General features: G+C 39.8%; 1 protein-coding gene across 1 annotated transcript in view; it reads left to right on the top strand.

Moving 5' to 3' along the window:
• LOC119418201 (protein EFR3 homolog B) overlaps positions 1-17992 on the top strand; it is a 42357-nt gene that overhangs the window by 5232 nt on the left and 19133 nt on the right. The window contains exon 2 of the mRNA XM_037685457.1: positions 16018-16094. Coding sequence (XP_037541385.1) covers positions 16018-16094 — 77 coding nt within the window. The remainder of the gene's footprint in view (positions 1-16017; positions 16095-17992) is intronic.

Here is a 17992-nt window from a genome sequence, read left to right as displayed (position 1 = left end):
ACTGTGGTCCATTGTGTCAGTGAGATATTTAATGACAGTGGGCGCAGAGCTGCAGATGAAGGATTCGTTGCTAATCTTTCAGCTAATGCAAACAACTTGCATATGCACTGAGATAAAAAAAACAAAAAAAAACGAAGGAGACTTGGATAGGCGGCGCTTTGGCTTCGTGGTGATTTTGTGAGTCTGTGCTGATTTGAAACTTTTTGAAGAAGTTATTTATCCCCTTCAGGCTTGAATAGAAATAAGTGTGAAGTGTAGTTTTAAGTGTCAGATGTGCTTTTTTTTGCCTGACAGCTGTAGTTTTATTGGATCATTTTGACTTTGATTTAAAAGCAGCTGAGTTTGTGAAAGGAGCAGTGTGTGTGTTTTTTGCCTGCCATGTCCTTGCCTCCGCCTGATGTCCCAGCCATTCAGAGGCTGGCACTGGATTATCATACCCTTCTGGACAATCGTGTTGGCAAGGGTAAGAGAAAACACCATCTCCTCTGTTCTCTTTCTGGCTCCGAGACATTAATAAGAAGGGTTTCTTTGGAAATACTTTTGATTAAAAATGTAGCAAATTAACATTTCTATTAGGAGTCTTAATCAAGCTCTTTGTTTTGTGAAGTTGATAAAATTATTCAAAGCTGTCTCTTAATTATCATCATTCATTGACTAAATCATAAAACTTTACTAAAATATTAAAGTCAGGATTTTTTTTTTGTCAGAGATGTATTTGTTTTTCTATTAGAAATATTGGTCAGAGCATGCAAGAATAGGAAAACCACAATATCAGATATTTAAGAAACGCTTATGTATAAAGTATAAAAATCTATAAATAAGTCAAATAATTCAACCTATGTGCTAGATGTTTATTAAAGCATTTAATCTAAAGCATATCCAGGCTGTAGTAAAATGCAGTGGTGGTAGTTTTATTCTGCAGAAAGATGATGCACAAAGAAAAGTGCTCCTGTCTCAATCTCTTTTCACTAATTGCTCAAATTAAATTATTTTCCGTCTTCAGTTCTTTCACCCAGTTTTGATGTGGCTCAGTTTGTGGCAGCCAAGCACATGTGGTATGTTTTGCAGTTGGCGTTTCCTCTTCACATGAGCTGTAACAAGTTTCCATAGGTTGCTCTTTTTAGGACTCATTGTCAGTCTGTATAGCCATGCTTCATTCTAAACTGATGTGTGGAAAATTTAATTGAATTGAAAATTGTAATCAATCCATCCACCCGTCCATCCGTCCATCTGTCCATTCCTGTCTACCCTGGACAGGTCTCCAGTCCATCACAGGGCCATATAGAGACAAACGAGACAAACAACCATTCATTCTCTCGCTCATACCTAGTACCCAGAGAAAACCCACACATTCATTCAACCTTTATTTAGACAGGTAATCCCATTGAGCCTCGAGGACTCATTTACAAGAGAGACCTGATAATGCACGGAGAGAACATGCAAACTCCACCCAGAAAGACCCACAGCCGGGATTCGATCCGACGACCTTCTCATTGAGAGGCAACACGTCTACCAACTGAGCCACCCCTGTTGAATGAATATTACTGAATAATATATATATATATATATATAATTTTACATTTTGAACATCTCATGGGGAAAATTTGCCATGCATTTACATTTGTTTTTGTTTGTTTTTATTGTCAATAAACACAACTGTTTCTGACAAAGCCTAAAAATCCTTCAATAATAATGTTTCTATAACCTCACAGTAACATTACAACCCTCCAGTGTTCCTTAGGGGAGAACTTGACCCTATTGAAATCCCATATAAATGCAATTTTTGATCCCAAACTTGGCATAAATTACAATACAATAAGATGTAACTTTATTGATCCCGCAGGAATGCATTCCTTTCAGTAATGCTTAAAAAAAAAAAAAAAATCTCTCTCTCTATACTTTTGGTTTTTATATTACCTCACTAGGAGATACACCACACTTACATCTGAGAGCCTCTGTGAAAATCACCGACCTGATGCTAAAACTTACCTGGAAGAAGTGTGTCCAACGCTGGTGCATGTTTGTGTTGAATTTAATTTCTTCCCTTGTCTGACAAAATAGTTTCAGTTCAGGTGTAAAGAGCAAAAACACACTTTTGTTGTGCAAAAGCAAAGTATTTAGTACAAAAAGCAGTTCCACATGCATGCAGGCTGAAAAATTGAGCGCTCCAATGCTCTCTACAGCTGACTTCTGCTGTGAAAACATGTCACTGTTGGCGGATGGACTGGGCTGCAGCCGTTTGATGGTCAGCCGGTTCAGTAAAAGTCGAGTAACAAAACAACAACTGGCATTGTCCACGTGTAGGGATTTAGAAAAAAAGAAAAAGAAACAAAGAAACTCCATGTCCAAACGCCGACGACTCGTTAATGAAGCCTTGTTTTCGGCCACCGCTTCTGGCGGGCTGGATGGTCTCCTCAAAACTCGGGACTGAATTTAAAAAAAAAAAAATTTTACTGTCTAAGAATTATTTTAAGGGGAATTGTTGTAATTTTTAAAAATTTAATTTGTTTGTTAATTAAATTATTCAATATTGCCCTTAGGTTATTTGTGTTGGGAGGGCGCTCGTGTCTTAGGGGTTTTTAACGGGTGGGGTTTGTGACAGAAGCGGAGTGCTACGTTAGCAGCGGCGATTTTTGACCTGGGGTGAAGAGAAGCGCAACGCTATATTGTATTGTATGTATTGTGCTCGGAGGTTGGTTTGCTTAGCGCTATGCTAGTGCCGTCAGCTCTGGACAGGGTGGGTGGGGGGGATGTTTGTATTGCGCACAGTTTGGAGTCTAAGCTGAGCTGCTACAATCTCCGCTCCCTGTCCAGATGTGGCAGAGCTGCGTGGAGGATTTGGTAGGCAGGGTGCTCGGTTCTGTTGACAGGGCGAGTTGCCCTCTTTGAATAATGTTAGGGGAAACGCTGTTAATTTATTTATTTCTAAAATGGCCTTTAAAAAGTACCTTGTATATTTTTAAAACCACAAATTGTGGAGCTGTACTTATTTATTCATTCAAGCATGTAAACTTTACAATGCAGCGTTGAGAGTTTTTTGAAGTTCTCTGAGAATTTTACAATCTGACCTTGGTAAATTTACTGCGGCAGTTACTTTTTGGAGGCTTGGCAACTATTTTAAATCTTTGTCATTTCTGAACAATCATTTTACTTTTTTTTATTTTTATTTTTTATTTTAACCGCTGCTTCAAAAATGAAAGAACAAAATAAGTTAGGAAATGCTTTTCTTCTTCTACCCTTCCAAGCTTAGAGCGCAGCAGCAGTTTCTTCCTTGAAAACACTGCAGATGTCTTTTTTTTTTAATTTTTATTATTGCATCTTGTAAACATATGGTCCAGATCAGTAAAGTGACAAAAATCATGTGATAATCTGAGGTTGTTTATATCTCATTTCAAGACTTCGATCGAGGCGATTGAAATGCTTTATCGTCCTGTCTAGATATGTAAAATATTAGTTGATTTATTTAACTGTAGATGCTTTTGTTATGTCACTGCAGCATCATGCTTTTGATTCTTCTGCAGATGTGTGTGTTAGTCTGCAACTTAATAATCAACTTACTCCTTTTTTATGTTTGTCACAGCTGTGGCTTTGTAACTTGTCATGGAGGTCCAGACAGTCATAATCTCTGTAGTGCAGTGGATGTGAAATTGCTAAGCATTGTTACATTATTGCAGTGTTTTTAGAGAAGATGAAGGAAAATGGTAAGATCTGACTTTTATGGTTTTCAATTCACAAATCCAAAGAGTACCATTGAAACGACTGGACTCATGTTTTAATTCCAAATGAATAAAAAGGTGTGCAGCATCTTATTTTAGTTGATAAACAGGTATAGTGGGTATAAATGCAAAAGGTGCATTATTAAGTAATCACACTGCTTACAGTCCCCACATTTTATTGGGCTTCAGATTAAAAATAGTTTTAATGCATCTACTGACTGAGCAACCATTGTATGTATTGTATTATAAATGTTCTCCGGTTTTAAGAAAATAAAGAAAAAAGATAATTGGTTGTTTTAAAATGGGCGAAAGTGTGCCAAAAAGTTACATAAGCTCTGAGGCACAGATAAAAAGCAAAATCAGGTGTGAAGGATGAGTATTTTTAATGAAGAGAAACAATGACACTGCTCAGAGTGGAAGGAGTTTCCACGAGAGGGAGGTGTTCTCCTTTTCCATCATCTCATGTTCTTCATCACTCCCATCTTTCTTTTCTGTCTGCAGCTGATTTATTTAACATGATGAGGGTTTGTATGCTTGTAAATTCTTGCGCTGCTCTGCTGACAAGGAAAGCAGTTGCAGGAGAAACAGGGTGGGGGTGGGGGGGGATCCAAGGTCATTACGCAGTGCTTCTTTATGACGTTGTCTTTCAGCCCTCTTATTTTTGTGTGTGTGCGCAAGTGTGCATGCCTAGTGTGAGCCTGCATGGCAGGGGGAGTGTGTGTGTGTTTGTGTGTAATTCACAGCATCGAGCGGTGCTCTGCACCAATCGCCAAGCACACTCATATGCTTTTGAGCTCCATGCACACGTGCAGGCATTTATCCCAGAGTGCGCTCTGTGTGTGTGTGTGTTTGTGTGTGTGTGTGTGTGTACAGGAAGGCTTGTGTGTATTTCCAGTGCCTCTCAGCACAGCGGTGTGTCTGAATGAGGGACTGAAGCTGCTTTAAGGAGAGCTCTGTTGTGAAAGATTCCCACATCACGATCGATGTACGGTAAGAATGGGGGGGGGGGGGGTTGTGTGTGTGTGTGTGTGTGCTTATCCTAAGTTGTGCAAGCACAAGCAATGTGAATCAACTAGCCTTCAGCCAGTTCTACAACATTCTCCAGAACGTGTTTCCTTCTTCACCTTCCTTGTAGTGAACTGCCGCTTGTGTCAGTGTAACGTCTTCTGAATCTGCATTGTGGGAACTTGGACTCTTACGAGGAACCATTCAGTGAAATTATTGAACTGGGAGAAGATGCTGCTGTGAAGATGTACATTTTCTGTAATCAACATTTCTTTTACTAATGTTATAGTTGAAGGAGTGCCATGGTTTCTTTAAATGTGTAGATGGTGTAGATGTAGTTTAAACTTACAGTATATATGCTTAATTTTCTTCTCTTTGAATAATCTTTTGATAGTCATGATGATCATAGTTGCAGTATACGGGGTGTTTCAGATCAAGAGAGAGTTTTCTGTGCTTTTAAGTGCTAACAAAAATGTTGCTATGTTAACATTGATTATAAAAGACCTATTTTATTGTAGGCTAATGAATTTTCAAAAGTTAATTTGCGAGATGGACGGTCTGTTCGGTGTTTTTAATATGAAAAAGAAATGAATCTGTTTGAGTTAGCTCAGTCTGTTTGTCACTGATTCATAGTGGGTCAGGAAGGCTTCAGACTTAGTTGGCAGCTGGGTTCGGACATCAGTTTGTGTGTTTATACTAGCCGTGGTTGCTGCCACCCACACAGGATTGAATATGTGCTTTGAATATGACTCGGTTTGCCTGGATTTGCTGGCTGAAGAAAAGATTCAGCCAACCAAGCCCGTCTGTACACGTTTATAGGCATCGTAGTAGATGAGGCTAACTGGTGGAATGACGATGGATCTGATTGTTGTGCGTGCAACATGTTTGAATATCTGTCATTCTTTCCTTCCTTGAGAGACAAAATACATTTTTCATTCTGTCATGCTCCCATAATCCTGTCAGCCTGGTCTCTGAACACCCCCCCCCCCCCCCTTCAACTCCTGCACAGTTTTTCCCCAACCTGAATGACTAATATCTCCATCTTCATTGGCTATTTTTTATTCACCTTGCTCTTATTTCATCCTGCCATTGGAGATAATCCACTGTATGCTCATATTTGCTTTCGAAGATGTTTTGCAGATGTAAAAATAGCCAGATTTTATCCCTTCCCCTTCCTCCCTCTTATATAATGACAACCCTGATGGTCTGCATGCTGCGTGAATTTCTGAGAAGTGACTAGGATGTCATATGCAGGTGCATTTACAATGTGGGGGGTGACAACAGATTTATGTGCAGACCCCCTGCTTTTTAATGTTTGTGGCCTTCATCAGTAATGCTATGACTCTAGGTGAAAGTCTAAACCTCTTACAGATTGGTCTCTTTCACATATTCATACACAAGGATATGTCTAGCTTTTAAAGCAGTAGGAGCTATCATACAATTTTTCAGTGTTTTTGAATTTTATTTAGTACTTCTAACAAAGTTTCTACATTAAATAATTGTTTTGGGGGTTTAATGTAACTCAAACTCATCAGGATGTTTGTAAAAGTTGTGACAGAAAACGGCAAATATTCCCCACCTTCGTTTACAACTAAATTCGGCAATCACGTATGGAAATTCTCTCGTTATAGTTTGGAATATCTCAGCACAGCGCATTTGAATCTGATCTGAACCCCAACTTTAGCTTTAAGACTCTCCACCGATCAACTTCCTCCCCAAAATAACTTCTGTTGACTCTCGTTCCTCCAGCTTTTAGTCACCATTTCCTCTCAGACAAAGATGGAAGTACTTTGCATTTTTAGTTTTTGACCTGTCGTTTCTGAGTCCATTGTTCTCCTTCTGACTCTGTTTACATAGGGGGATTTTTTTTACTGATTCAATATCTCACGTGCCGAGAATGTCCAGCGTGTGTTCGTCAATGGTCGAATGTAAACAAACCATTCCAAATTGTTGTAAACAAAACATGGCTGCTGATTTCACTCAGTTATTACAAATTATGCAGTAGACTCATACATGATACATACTATAAATAAAAAAAATAAATCACTGAAAAATAATTTTTCTGACAGCTATTATGGATTTAAAATGTTAAGGGTGTTTGTGTGTCCAAGCTATTTCATCTCTGTAATCCAATCGCTCACCCTAATGCAGCACTGTAAGGCTGACATCCTGGGTGAAAAAGATTGTGTAATCTATTAATGTACCTGCCTTTTGGTGGGAGGATAAAAATAGATTTGTGATTGGCTGGCTCATTTCCTGTGGCGATAAGTGGATTGGCGACCTCGAACAGGTGTACACATCCACAATGTTCCCTTTTCAGGGGTCGCCACAGTGAGTCCTCCTCCTCCATCTCATGTCCTCTGCATCCTCACTCCAACTACGTCCATGTCCTCTAACTACATCCATATATCTCCTCTCTGTCTTTTTCCTAGCAGATGCATTTTTAACATCCTTCTACCAATATACCCACTGTCTCTCCTCTGGACATGTCCAAACATTGTAGCATTAGGAAAATATAAATCAGTGGACGAATATTATCAAAACTCTCAGAATGTAGTCGTTGCGTCTACATCTACAACCAATAAATTTTTGGAGTCAACTCCATGTTTTCTTGTGCATGATCTTTGCTTAAAGCTTTGGCATTAACTGGTAAAGTCAACACTGTCAGTCTGTTAGCAGAAATTCCCCTGAACCACCAAACAGATTTTAACGAAGATTTCAGAAAGTAATTATTGGCTATTGTTCTAAAACTTTAACATTTAGAGTCAACCCAATTCAGATGGCTGCCACAACTAATCCACCTTTAGTCAACACAAAAGTGGCTCCAACTTTGTCACTTTTGCAGACGTTGAACTAAATTTTGTTTGATAAAGTTGAGTCATCCACAGTATGTATTCCTTCTGAGTGCTAACGTATAATCTCGTCAAATTACGTTTGACCAAGGTGGCTCTAACTTTAGTATACTCGTTATATCTGAAAGTGACTTATTTGTTTCTGCTTTAAGGCTTCCAAAGTGTGAGCGTCCATGTTTGTGTGGGTTAATGTGTGTATGGGACTGAAGGAGAGCTTGGTGTCTAGCCCCTAAAAAAACAAAAAAAAAACCCAACGTGTTGGTCAGCTTGCTATGCGGAGTGGGTGGAAGTCGTGAGAAGATACTCGGTGCTTTTCACCGTTGTCATGTGAATCCTTGTCCACCCACCCTGTTGGGCTCCCTTCCACACCATCCCATCATTAACAGACACACAAAATGGCTCGGCTTATTTTTTTCTTCTTGTTTTCTCGTTTTTTTTATTTTGCACCAGCTGAATGCAACTCGCGGGGTTTTCTCTGCCAGCAGTGAGTCAGGTTGAGTTTCTAACACGCATTATGAAATTACCACCACCCCGAGGTGGAAAAGGTTTTTAAGTGGTTGTGTTAAAGATCTGGTGACACAGCGAGCCATATTTGTGATTAACATCATGGAGGTTCCTGAGCTGCCTGAAATTATCAATTGGTTTTGTTATTGGAAAAAAAAAATTGTGTAATTTGCCCGTCATTTAGTCAGTTTGTTCACATAGAGCGTTACCTAGGAACATAACTTGCATATCACCAAGCAGCAGAAGGATATGCGGTTTTCTGTGCACCACTGGAATATGAAACATCCCATCAATTACCACAGTCACTGGGCTGGGAAATTTATGTCCGGTGTACTTCACTACAGTAGAAACTCTCCTCTCAGATAACCTCTCTTCCTCCCAAAAAAGTCTGTTTGATCCACAGCTAACAGAAAGGACGGGGCAGATTTGTACTGGACAGAGAAGATACGATAAGTCGCACTAATCTGTGACTCACGCAGCGCATCTCAGTCCCCAATCACACGTCCATCTGCATCCTTTTCTCTGTCCCCGTCTGTGTCTCTGTCACTCTTTTTGTCCTCCAACCTTTCCGTGTCTCTGCCGGGGACCTGCTGCGCTTTCATTAATTCATCAGTGACTCCTACACTCCAACGCCTGTCCGATGCTGCAAGAAGACGAGGGAGGGAGGTGGAGGAAGTGGGTGAAAAGGGTTTATTAGTGTTTGAAGTGATGGAGGAGGAGGAGAGAGGGGAAATGCTATGAATAGACCCACAGCTCTATCAGATAAGCCCCTAACACCATTCCTGCTGCGGCGTTTAAGTGAACTTATCAAAAGCACTGAGCTTTTACCAAGCTGGTGTACTTTACTGAGGAGTTTAGAAGCTCCTGGACTTCTCCAGGTGTTGGTCATTGACAACAGAGAACTTTGGAGCCATTCATCTAAAGCAGCATCGTTTTGATTCTAGTCGGCCAAATCGAGTTGTTTAAACCAGTCGGAGGACGACATGGTGAATTGAAAAATAAATGTTGTTTAAGATGGATAATCTGAAAGGTATCATCAGGCTTTTTCTTGTTATAGCACAGTTATTAGCATGCGTGGTAAAACTGTCTCCCAAATACCTTCTAAAAATATAAAACATGATTTCTGTAAACTGGCTCTTGTGACGACATTATATTAAAATATGACCCAAAAAAGGCTATATGTTTGATTTTTAGAATCTTTAAATGTTTCGTCTAATTCTTGAAACACATACGACTTGCCAAGCAAAACAAATGTTTTGGCCTATTTTAATCTAAAAGTTTCACATGTATTTGACCAAGATATTTTATTTTGACTTGTTTTTCTTGCTACTCTACGGTGAAACCAGACGTGTTTTCCCTCTCTGCCCCCCCACCCGCTTCCCTGCTGCGCTCTTTTGTCCTGTGAACCCTTAAAAATAAGCCTCTCTTTTTTTCCTGCATACCTCTTAATTGGAAGGATCAGCTGGTCTCTCAACAAAATCGATCAACTTCTCCCGACAGGAGTCAGGGTAAGGAGGACCCTCTGAACTCTGAAGGACAAATTGGATTCATGATGACGACTAGATTCTACTGTTTGGGTTGGTGGAATCTGGTTGTCTACAAATTCGTGTGGAGGTGTTGAAGCTTGACAGTGCTCGGACTGAATGTGGAGCTGTGATCTCCCTGGCAGCACTCATGAATGGTGGGAATAATCTGGAGAAGCTGCGAGCTCGACTTTTGGAGTAAAGGATCAATTTGGCTGTTTTTGAGTTTCCATCAGAGAACATGTACCAGCGAGACTTTAAAGGCCGAAACAACAATTACGAGTTCTGCCTGACCCAAACTGTGGCCTTGATGCCGGACTTATCTCAACTCCTCCTGGAATGTTTTGAAAACAACAAAGATGCTTTGACTGTTTCCTCACCCCTCCCTTCCCCAAGGCCGTGGACATGTAACAGAACCTCAACTGAGCTGAAGATGAACGTCACCTCTTATCTGGACAATAGCTGAGGGGGGACTCTGGACTATGCTACGACTTTCCCTTAAAAATTCAATGTTTTCAACGCCTATATGTAAATGTATAACGTCTGTTTATGTTGCTTTGCTGTGGTAGGTTTTTTTGATGCCTCAAATTGTGCCCTGTCTAGGACACGGTGTGAGAGATCTTTTTTTATACTGTCTCTCCTCATGTTTTCTTTCCTTTTCTCACCTAAGCAAAATATTATTCTGAATAAGAATAAGAAGGCCACGCTAATTATTTTAGCCGCAGCTTCGTGCACTCCGCCCATCTTCGGACGACTGTACATACATATTCGCAATGTATCTCGTTACAATGCCAATAAAGTTTATTTTGATTCTGATTCTGAAGTTTCACTGATAAAATGCAGATTTTCATCAACTTATTTTAAAAGTTTTTTTTTTTTTGGGAACATGTTAACTATATACAGGCAATCATTTAAAAATGATAAAGGATAAAAACAAACCCACATAAAATAAAAAGTGCTCAAGTATTGTTCCACAATTTGTCTAGCTCAATTAAGGATATTGGAGGCCAGATGGAGATTGTCCAAGGGCCACCTTTGTCCCTCTGTCCATATGTTGTCCATGTATAGTCTAAAGGATGTTCTCACACTTAAAATATAATCAATGCTCTATAAGCATGTCCTTAATATTAAATTTAATGCGGACAGTGACCTAATTCACTACGTTTTAGGAATCTTGTACATCAAAGTCATGTATTGAATGTAGCAGGGTTCTTATTAGGCGTTGCTTCTCTAACCATTATACTTTCACAGATGAAAACTAAACAGGCTTTTATAAAATTAATTCCCGTTTTCTTTCTCTGCGGTTATCGGATCCTGCAAGAGTGAGAATATAATCTGTTTATGAGTATTTTTGTTGTTACAAATGCACAATGCAAAATGTGTGAACGCTATAGTGCAGAGTTTGTGTATTAGTAATTCAGTCATGTTTATTTCTATGATTTGCATGGTATAGATACACATTTTGCTGTTTATTTTTTGAGGATAAATACTGTGGTTTTTGGGGACAAATAGGATCAGCTGGCAGCTGGTCTGAGTAATCTCGTCTCTGCTGGGGCCTGGGTGTGTTCCTAGAGAAGCGTTGATCCTGAAGCAGACTCATCCCTGTCTGTGCTGGGCTGAAGCCTGCTTTTTGAAACAAACTAGAGAAACTGCTTTTCCTGCAAAAATGCAGCGTGAATGTTTATTACAGAAGGAACTTCCTGACAAACAGCTGAAATTAGATAAAACATTTTGAAATGTAGCTGGAATGAAAGAACAAGCCTAAATTAGCAGAAGAAAGCAGAAAGAACACATATTTGCTGAATTGGGTTTAAATAAGCAGAAATGAGTACAAAAATTAGGAAATTAGCAACCCAAAAAAAAAAAGCTGTAAAGTAGCTGAAAAGGCTGAAGAAGCTCAAACTACCAGAAAGAAGTGGAAAGAACTGAAATGAGCTAAAAAAAAAAAAGTAATTAGTTGAAAAGGCTAAAATTAGCATCAAAAGATCTAAATGGTAGCTGAAAGAGCAGAAAAAGCTGAAATTAGCATAAGGAAGTCATTTAGGCTGTAAGTAGAAGAAATTGACATGAAAACTTGAATTTTTCTGAAAACTGCTGAAATTGGCTAAAAATGCTAAAAAGGTAGCATAGAGCAAACTTAAATTAGCAGAATAAAGCAGAAAGAACACGTTTGCCCAGTGAAAGAAGCAGAAATGACCACAAAAAAGTGGAAATTATCTGGAAAAAGCTGAAATTATCAAAAATTCAGCTGAAAAGTAGCTAAAACAGCAGAAAGAAGCTTTAATTACCAGAAGGAAGTGGAGAGAGCATATTTTTGCTGAATTAAACTGAAACCTGTTGAAATGGGTGCAAAAAATGTGGAATTAGCCAACCATCCATTTTCTTTACCCGCTTATTCCATTTTTTGGGTCACGGGGGTCGCTGGTGCCCATGTCCAGCCATCACTGTGCGAGGGGCGGGGTACACCCTGGACGGGTCGCAAGTCCATCACAGGGCCACACAGAGACAAACGAGACAAACAACCATTCACTCTCTCATTCACACCTAGGGACAATTTAGAGTTACCAATCAGCCTAACATGCATGTTTTTGGTCTGTGGGAGGAAACCGGAGCACCCGGAGAAAACCCACGCATGCACAGAGAGAACATGCAAACTCCACCCAGAAAGGCCCCTGGACCGGGGTTTGAACCAAGGACCTGCTCGCTGAGAGGCAGCAGCTCTACCAGTTGTGCCACCGTGCTGCCTGGAATTAGCCAAAAAAGCTAAAATTAGCATAAAAACGGCTAAATATGAACTGAAATAGCAGGAAAAAACTGAAACGCATAAACAAGCTGAAATTAGCAGAAAGAAGTTAGAAGAAGCACAAAAATATTGTAGTTAGCAGAAATGACCTAAAAGGATCACAAAACAGCGGAAATTAGCTGAAAGTAGCTGAAAAATGTTTAAATTTGCACAAGGAAGCTGAAAGAAGCTGAAGCAGAACAAAATGTGAAAGGAGCAGTAAGAGGTTGTAAACAGATCTAAAGATTTGAGGGATGTAAAAATGAGTTCAATTAATTTTCTATGAGAAAAACAATGGCAGAAAAGGCTACCGGTAAATATTTCAAAAAGTTGAAATTACACAAATACCAAAAGTCGTAGCACCCTTCTCCTGAACGAGCTGAACGTTTTGATTTGTTAAAATAGCACAAAAATTGTGGAATGAGAAAGATGCTGGAAAATGTATGGAAGAAAAATGGATCACGACAGTGTGGATGTTTCATAAACATTTACACAACTCAGGTTTGGTTGATTTGTTATATACAAAATGAACACAAGTTTAACAATGCAATGAAATGCTCAGGATGACAAGAACCGTCTCTGACTCGCCAAAAAAACAGCAACAACAAATACGAAAGCATGCAACAAAAATATAAAAACAAGGCCACAGAAGTGAAAAAGAAATACAGTAAATCTACAGCAGCATGCTCTTATTGACAGAGTGGTTCTTTTAGTAGTGAAGTTATCTTAGCAACATGGTCCAGGTTGCAGCATGGTACCATCAGAGGTGTGGTTAGGTTAGTGGCATGGTTTTGTTAGCAGCGTTAGCAGGTCGCGTTAGCAGCTTGATGGTTATAATGACCACAGTAGCTGCCCTCCCAGACTGTCCTCCAGAGCTGGGTCCGACAGACAGAGAACATCCAAGGTTTCCCCGCAGAACCAAACAGGTCCGTAGAGTTCAGTCCATGCAGGCAGATGGAGGATCATGGAGACGGCTGCCATGACAGCCGGAGCCTGAACCTGAGGCTGGAAGGGCTGAACCACGATGGCATGATGGCATGATGGCACGATGGCAAGGCAGCAATGCACAAAACTCCAAAAGTGCACCGTGGCCATACCCGTAGCGTGGGTGTGCAGTGTAGGTGCAAAAAAAAAGGGAGTTTTACAAACAACACATTTACTGTGTTGCCGTCAGGCCAAGGGAGAATTCACCATAAGTCAGGTGAATATGCTGTTGCACCAGAGTGGACACTGAGCAGCTGGTGATCTTGTTAATGACGAGTCAGTGTGCACATTGGTGAAAAGGGTTTCAGTCAGTGTAACAGCTATAACTGTTCATAATGAGACTTTTATTTCTATTTTCAATTGGGATAAATAATAAAAAAAAAATGATGCTAGGAAGGAAGGACTGAAATGAAAGCAGTCTTCATATTATTCTGCTTTTGTTTGCTGTGCAGATAATGTTTTGCTTCCCCTGTCTGTAGTGTCAGATCATTATATCCATCGTCTGGCTGCGGTGCTGACATCACAGCGACCCACTTTCTCCCCTCAGATATTAGGACTCTGAAACTCACGAGAAGGTTTGAAAACAATGAGTTTATGTTTTATAAGTAGAACTAAGCGAAGGGTTAAAGGATTCATTTGGGGTTTTAGGAAATTATTCCTCTTTGTATATTTTTGTTCTCCCTGAGCACTATGACTCACCACTGCTGAGTTTCTTCATCCAATCAGGTCTGAGCTCCTTCTGGCTGCCTTTTCCTAAAAGTCGGTTAGAAACATCTCTGTTCATATTGTGTTCAAGGCTGTCTGGAAAGAGACATCTGTTCATTTTTCTGCCTTTAATTGTTCTAGCTTGTTCTGTTTTAATTATTTGTGGTGTTAAAGTCAAGGTTTTAGATGAGACGACTCGTGTCTCGTCCATACAAACCCTGTGAAGGGGAGAAGCTGTGAACTATATTTGCAGACAGACATGACATTTTCCTCTTTGCATACACACACACACACACACACATATATATATATATATATACTGTGTATATATTTACTGCCACAAGCGATTCATGTTCACGTGCATGTCTCAAATAAACACAACATTGTTAACTGTTTTCAGGTGGTTCAATGTTGTTTTACTCATTTAATGGCTGCATTTACCGTTTTTATTTTTAGGGAGTTTAATTTTAGTGTCTGACTTTCCAGCAGCTTTATGATGATGCAGTTAACATCTGTACCATATGTAGTGTGAATTACAGTATTATTGCTGTGTTAACCAACTCATTAGATGAAACTATGGTAAGTACCGGTACTTTTAAAGCAGGGGTGTCTGAACATTTTCATATGTGGGCCAAAACCTTGAAGATGAAAGGAGACACGAGCCACAAAAAATGTGAATTAAAAAATAATAAGCGTACATATTTTTTTGTGATTTCTTTTAATTCAACGTAAACAATATTTTGGAGAATGGACAAAATTTACTCATTTTGGTGGAGAAGGTGTTCTAAATTGTTGTAGATCCAAAATATTAAAAGCTTCATAATCGTTAACATTTTATTAATTTATTTGATTTTATTAAATTATGCGCTGTCATTTCTAACCTGAACTCTGAGCCCGACCCAGATTAGGGCCGGGTCGGGCCATAATAATGTGTTTATTGTGCAGGCTGAACCATTGTTGGGCTTTTGATTGCTTCAGTGACTGCATGCGGCTGCCGATCCAATTATATGGCAATATGGATTGCCGTACAATCACCAGCCGCATGCAGCCATTTGACCGCGCACTGACCGGCCTTGAAAGAGGTAAAAAAAAAAAAAGTTCAATTAAGCTTGAGATGGGACTATACTGCCAGGCAGTGATCCATCAGCCCAAACGGACGTTCATTCAGCCGCTGCACTCAGCGGACGCGCGCGGCCGACGACCCAAACGGGTGAAATCCCCAAATATCTGACATGTCAGAGTAGTAGGGTCCGTGTCTGAATAATTCAGAATGCAGACAGAAGCACAAATTTAATGTGCTTTGACGGCCATAAAAGGACAAACACCCCCTCAGCTCTGATCTTCTGCCCTCTTAGCCGCATGCGTCTGCTGACTGTTAATAACTATATAAGCAGTCAAAGCCTAATTAAAAATGTTGGGGGGGGTTTCGGGTTCGAACCTGCAATTACTGTTAATTCATCGGGTTGGGTGGAGCTCGGAAATGATGGCTACAGGCTGGGGCTGGTCGGATTTTTATGGGCTCGAATGCAACTCTAATTTATTGCCAAAGGGTATTGAACTTAATATTGCTCATTTTGAGACTTTTTAATCCGTTTTGCTGTTAAACCTAAAAAGTATATAAAGAAATTATCATAAAATTTGTGCCTGTAGGCCAAAATCATACCATCTTTAAACTTCAAATGTGGCCACACAAAATCACTCCAAGGGCCACAAATGGCCCCCGGGCCGCACTTTGAACACTCCTGTTGAGTTTTAACCTTGGTGTAAATAGTTGATATGAAACTTACTTTATTACTTTTTTTATTTAATTTACACAAACAAAGCAGAGGCAAATGGAGCTTTCACTGAAAGGACGAGCAAAGACACTGATTTTATGTTTGTTTTATGTTTTCTGTGTAAAAATAACTCCCCTCTTCTGTTTGTTTTCTCTTTGTCACCTTGTTCAGGGGTTTGTGGTTGCTGCGGGGCGCTCAGGCCTCGGTACAAAAGACTGGTGGACAACATCTTCCCAGAAGATCCAGAGGTGAGAAACTCACTTTGTGTTTCCTCCTACTTTTTTGTGTGTTGGTGGTATGTTTCCACTCCTCTAAGCTTTTGTGTGTAACAGTCAATTTTCCTGTTTTTCCTTTCACGTGTAAGCTGCAACGTGTTATTTAATTTAGAAAAAGTCGAGGCGATGACAGATATCAAAATGCAGAACTGCTTTCTTCAAGGCTGTCTGTGCCAAACCTGGGGCCTCGTCTTTCCTACCGCTCTGTGATTAACTGGAGCCCGACGCTGTGACTCATCAGGAGAATTAATTTGGGTGAAGATGAAGAGGCTGATTTGTCAGAGGAAACTTTGCATTAAAGCTGCTGCAGTAACCCACTTCTTATCTTTTAAATATGTCACCAAACTGCGTGACGGGGAGACGCTGAAACACGCGCGCTTTATTTTGTGTTTGTGGACGTGCACCTGCTTGATGCACCCCCCCCCCCCCACCCCCACCCCCAAAAAAAAGATGTCTAATTTTGGCTTCATGCTGCTGTGGCTAAGTCTGTAACTAATGATGCCCCGAGAACCTCAGAATAATAAAACCAACTCGTTAAATATAGCTCCTCGCTCTGCGCGTTTATGATTTCAACTTTTCTACCAAATAATTTAAAGTGAGGTTTTTAATGATGGATTACATTTTCATCTTGGCTCCCGCATACACATAATATTTTGACAACATTTAGTATTTTAAATGACGTGTGGAACTGGCTGTGTAATGACTTTTAGATTTTATTCAGCAAATGTTTAAGCAGTTCAACCATAAGTGGAGCTTCGACTGTGCTAATTTCTAAAATAACCCTCTGATTACAGGAAGCAATCTGTTTTTGTAGTAGCAGATATTTTTTTATTTGTGCTAATGGGAAAAGCTTCAGTGCAGCTAATGGCCATAATAGCTGAATGTGCATTAGTAGGGCACTGGAACTCAGGTTGCTAATTCAAGGAGTGGATAATGTCTCTGGAGTGGCTGGCAGACTTTGTCACTTCTTTTTTTTTTACTGTGGTGAAAAAGTCGGTGTAGGAGGGGGTTTATTTATTTTTATTTTTTTACAATAAAGCCATAATTATCTAAAGTTGTTCAAAAGAGCAGAAAAATGCAGACAAATTAAGCAGCTAGTCAAAGAACTGAGTGCATTTCTGCAAAGCGAGTCGGGTCATGAATGCCACTTTATTAGAGGTACTAATCTTTCTTGAAAGTTTATATTAGAAGAAGTTTCCCTTCAATGATCAAGCCCGTGTTGTTTTGATATTTTGCCGTCGCTTTAGGTGAGGCAGCAACATTTAGCAAAGCAGTGATGTCGACTGAATCATGAAACGATTTTATCATTAAGCACCAAAACACACAATGACATTTTTTAACAGTGACAAAAACAGCATAGCATTAGAATATATTTACAGCAAAAAAAAAAAAAAAAAGAATATATTTACAGCAGCAGTCGAGCACACAGACCCGGTGCTTTTCTGAGTGTGATGAGTCACCGCTTTCTAAAAGGGTTTTTGGTTGGGATACAAACATTTCTCACTGGGTGGATCATTTTCCACACAGTTATGTTTTTCTCCATCACTCCCAGTCTTAAACTTTTGCATGCTGCATATATTTTATAATCTGTTTTCACTGTGTAATGCGGCATTTTTCCCCTTCTTGTTTTTGGACTGCTGCTTTGGTCCATGTCGGGTCTCAGCTGAATGTAAATGAGTTCTCAGTGGACTACAGATTTTTTTTTAGCTCTATGGCCAAAGTAAGAGCTGGTGAAGTAGGTCAAGTGGGAACTTCATGGTCCAGATTTACGCTTAAATTCACAGTGTTTAAATTTTGTATCCACTTCTCTGCTGGATTATCCCCCACATGTTTAGAAAATAGTTGTTGAAGACCAAATTGATCTGTTATTT

Source organism: Nematolebias whitei, chromosome 12, assembly GCF_014905685.2.
Source record: "Nematolebias whitei isolate Nwh7 chromosome 12, NemWhi1, whole genome shotgun sequence".
Lineage (NCBI taxonomy): Eukaryota > Metazoa > Chordata > Actinopteri > Cyprinodontiformes > Rivulidae > Nematolebias > Nematolebias whitei.
Note: the sequence above shows the minus strand (reverse complement) of the source record. Positions and strands in the feature narration are given on the sequence as shown.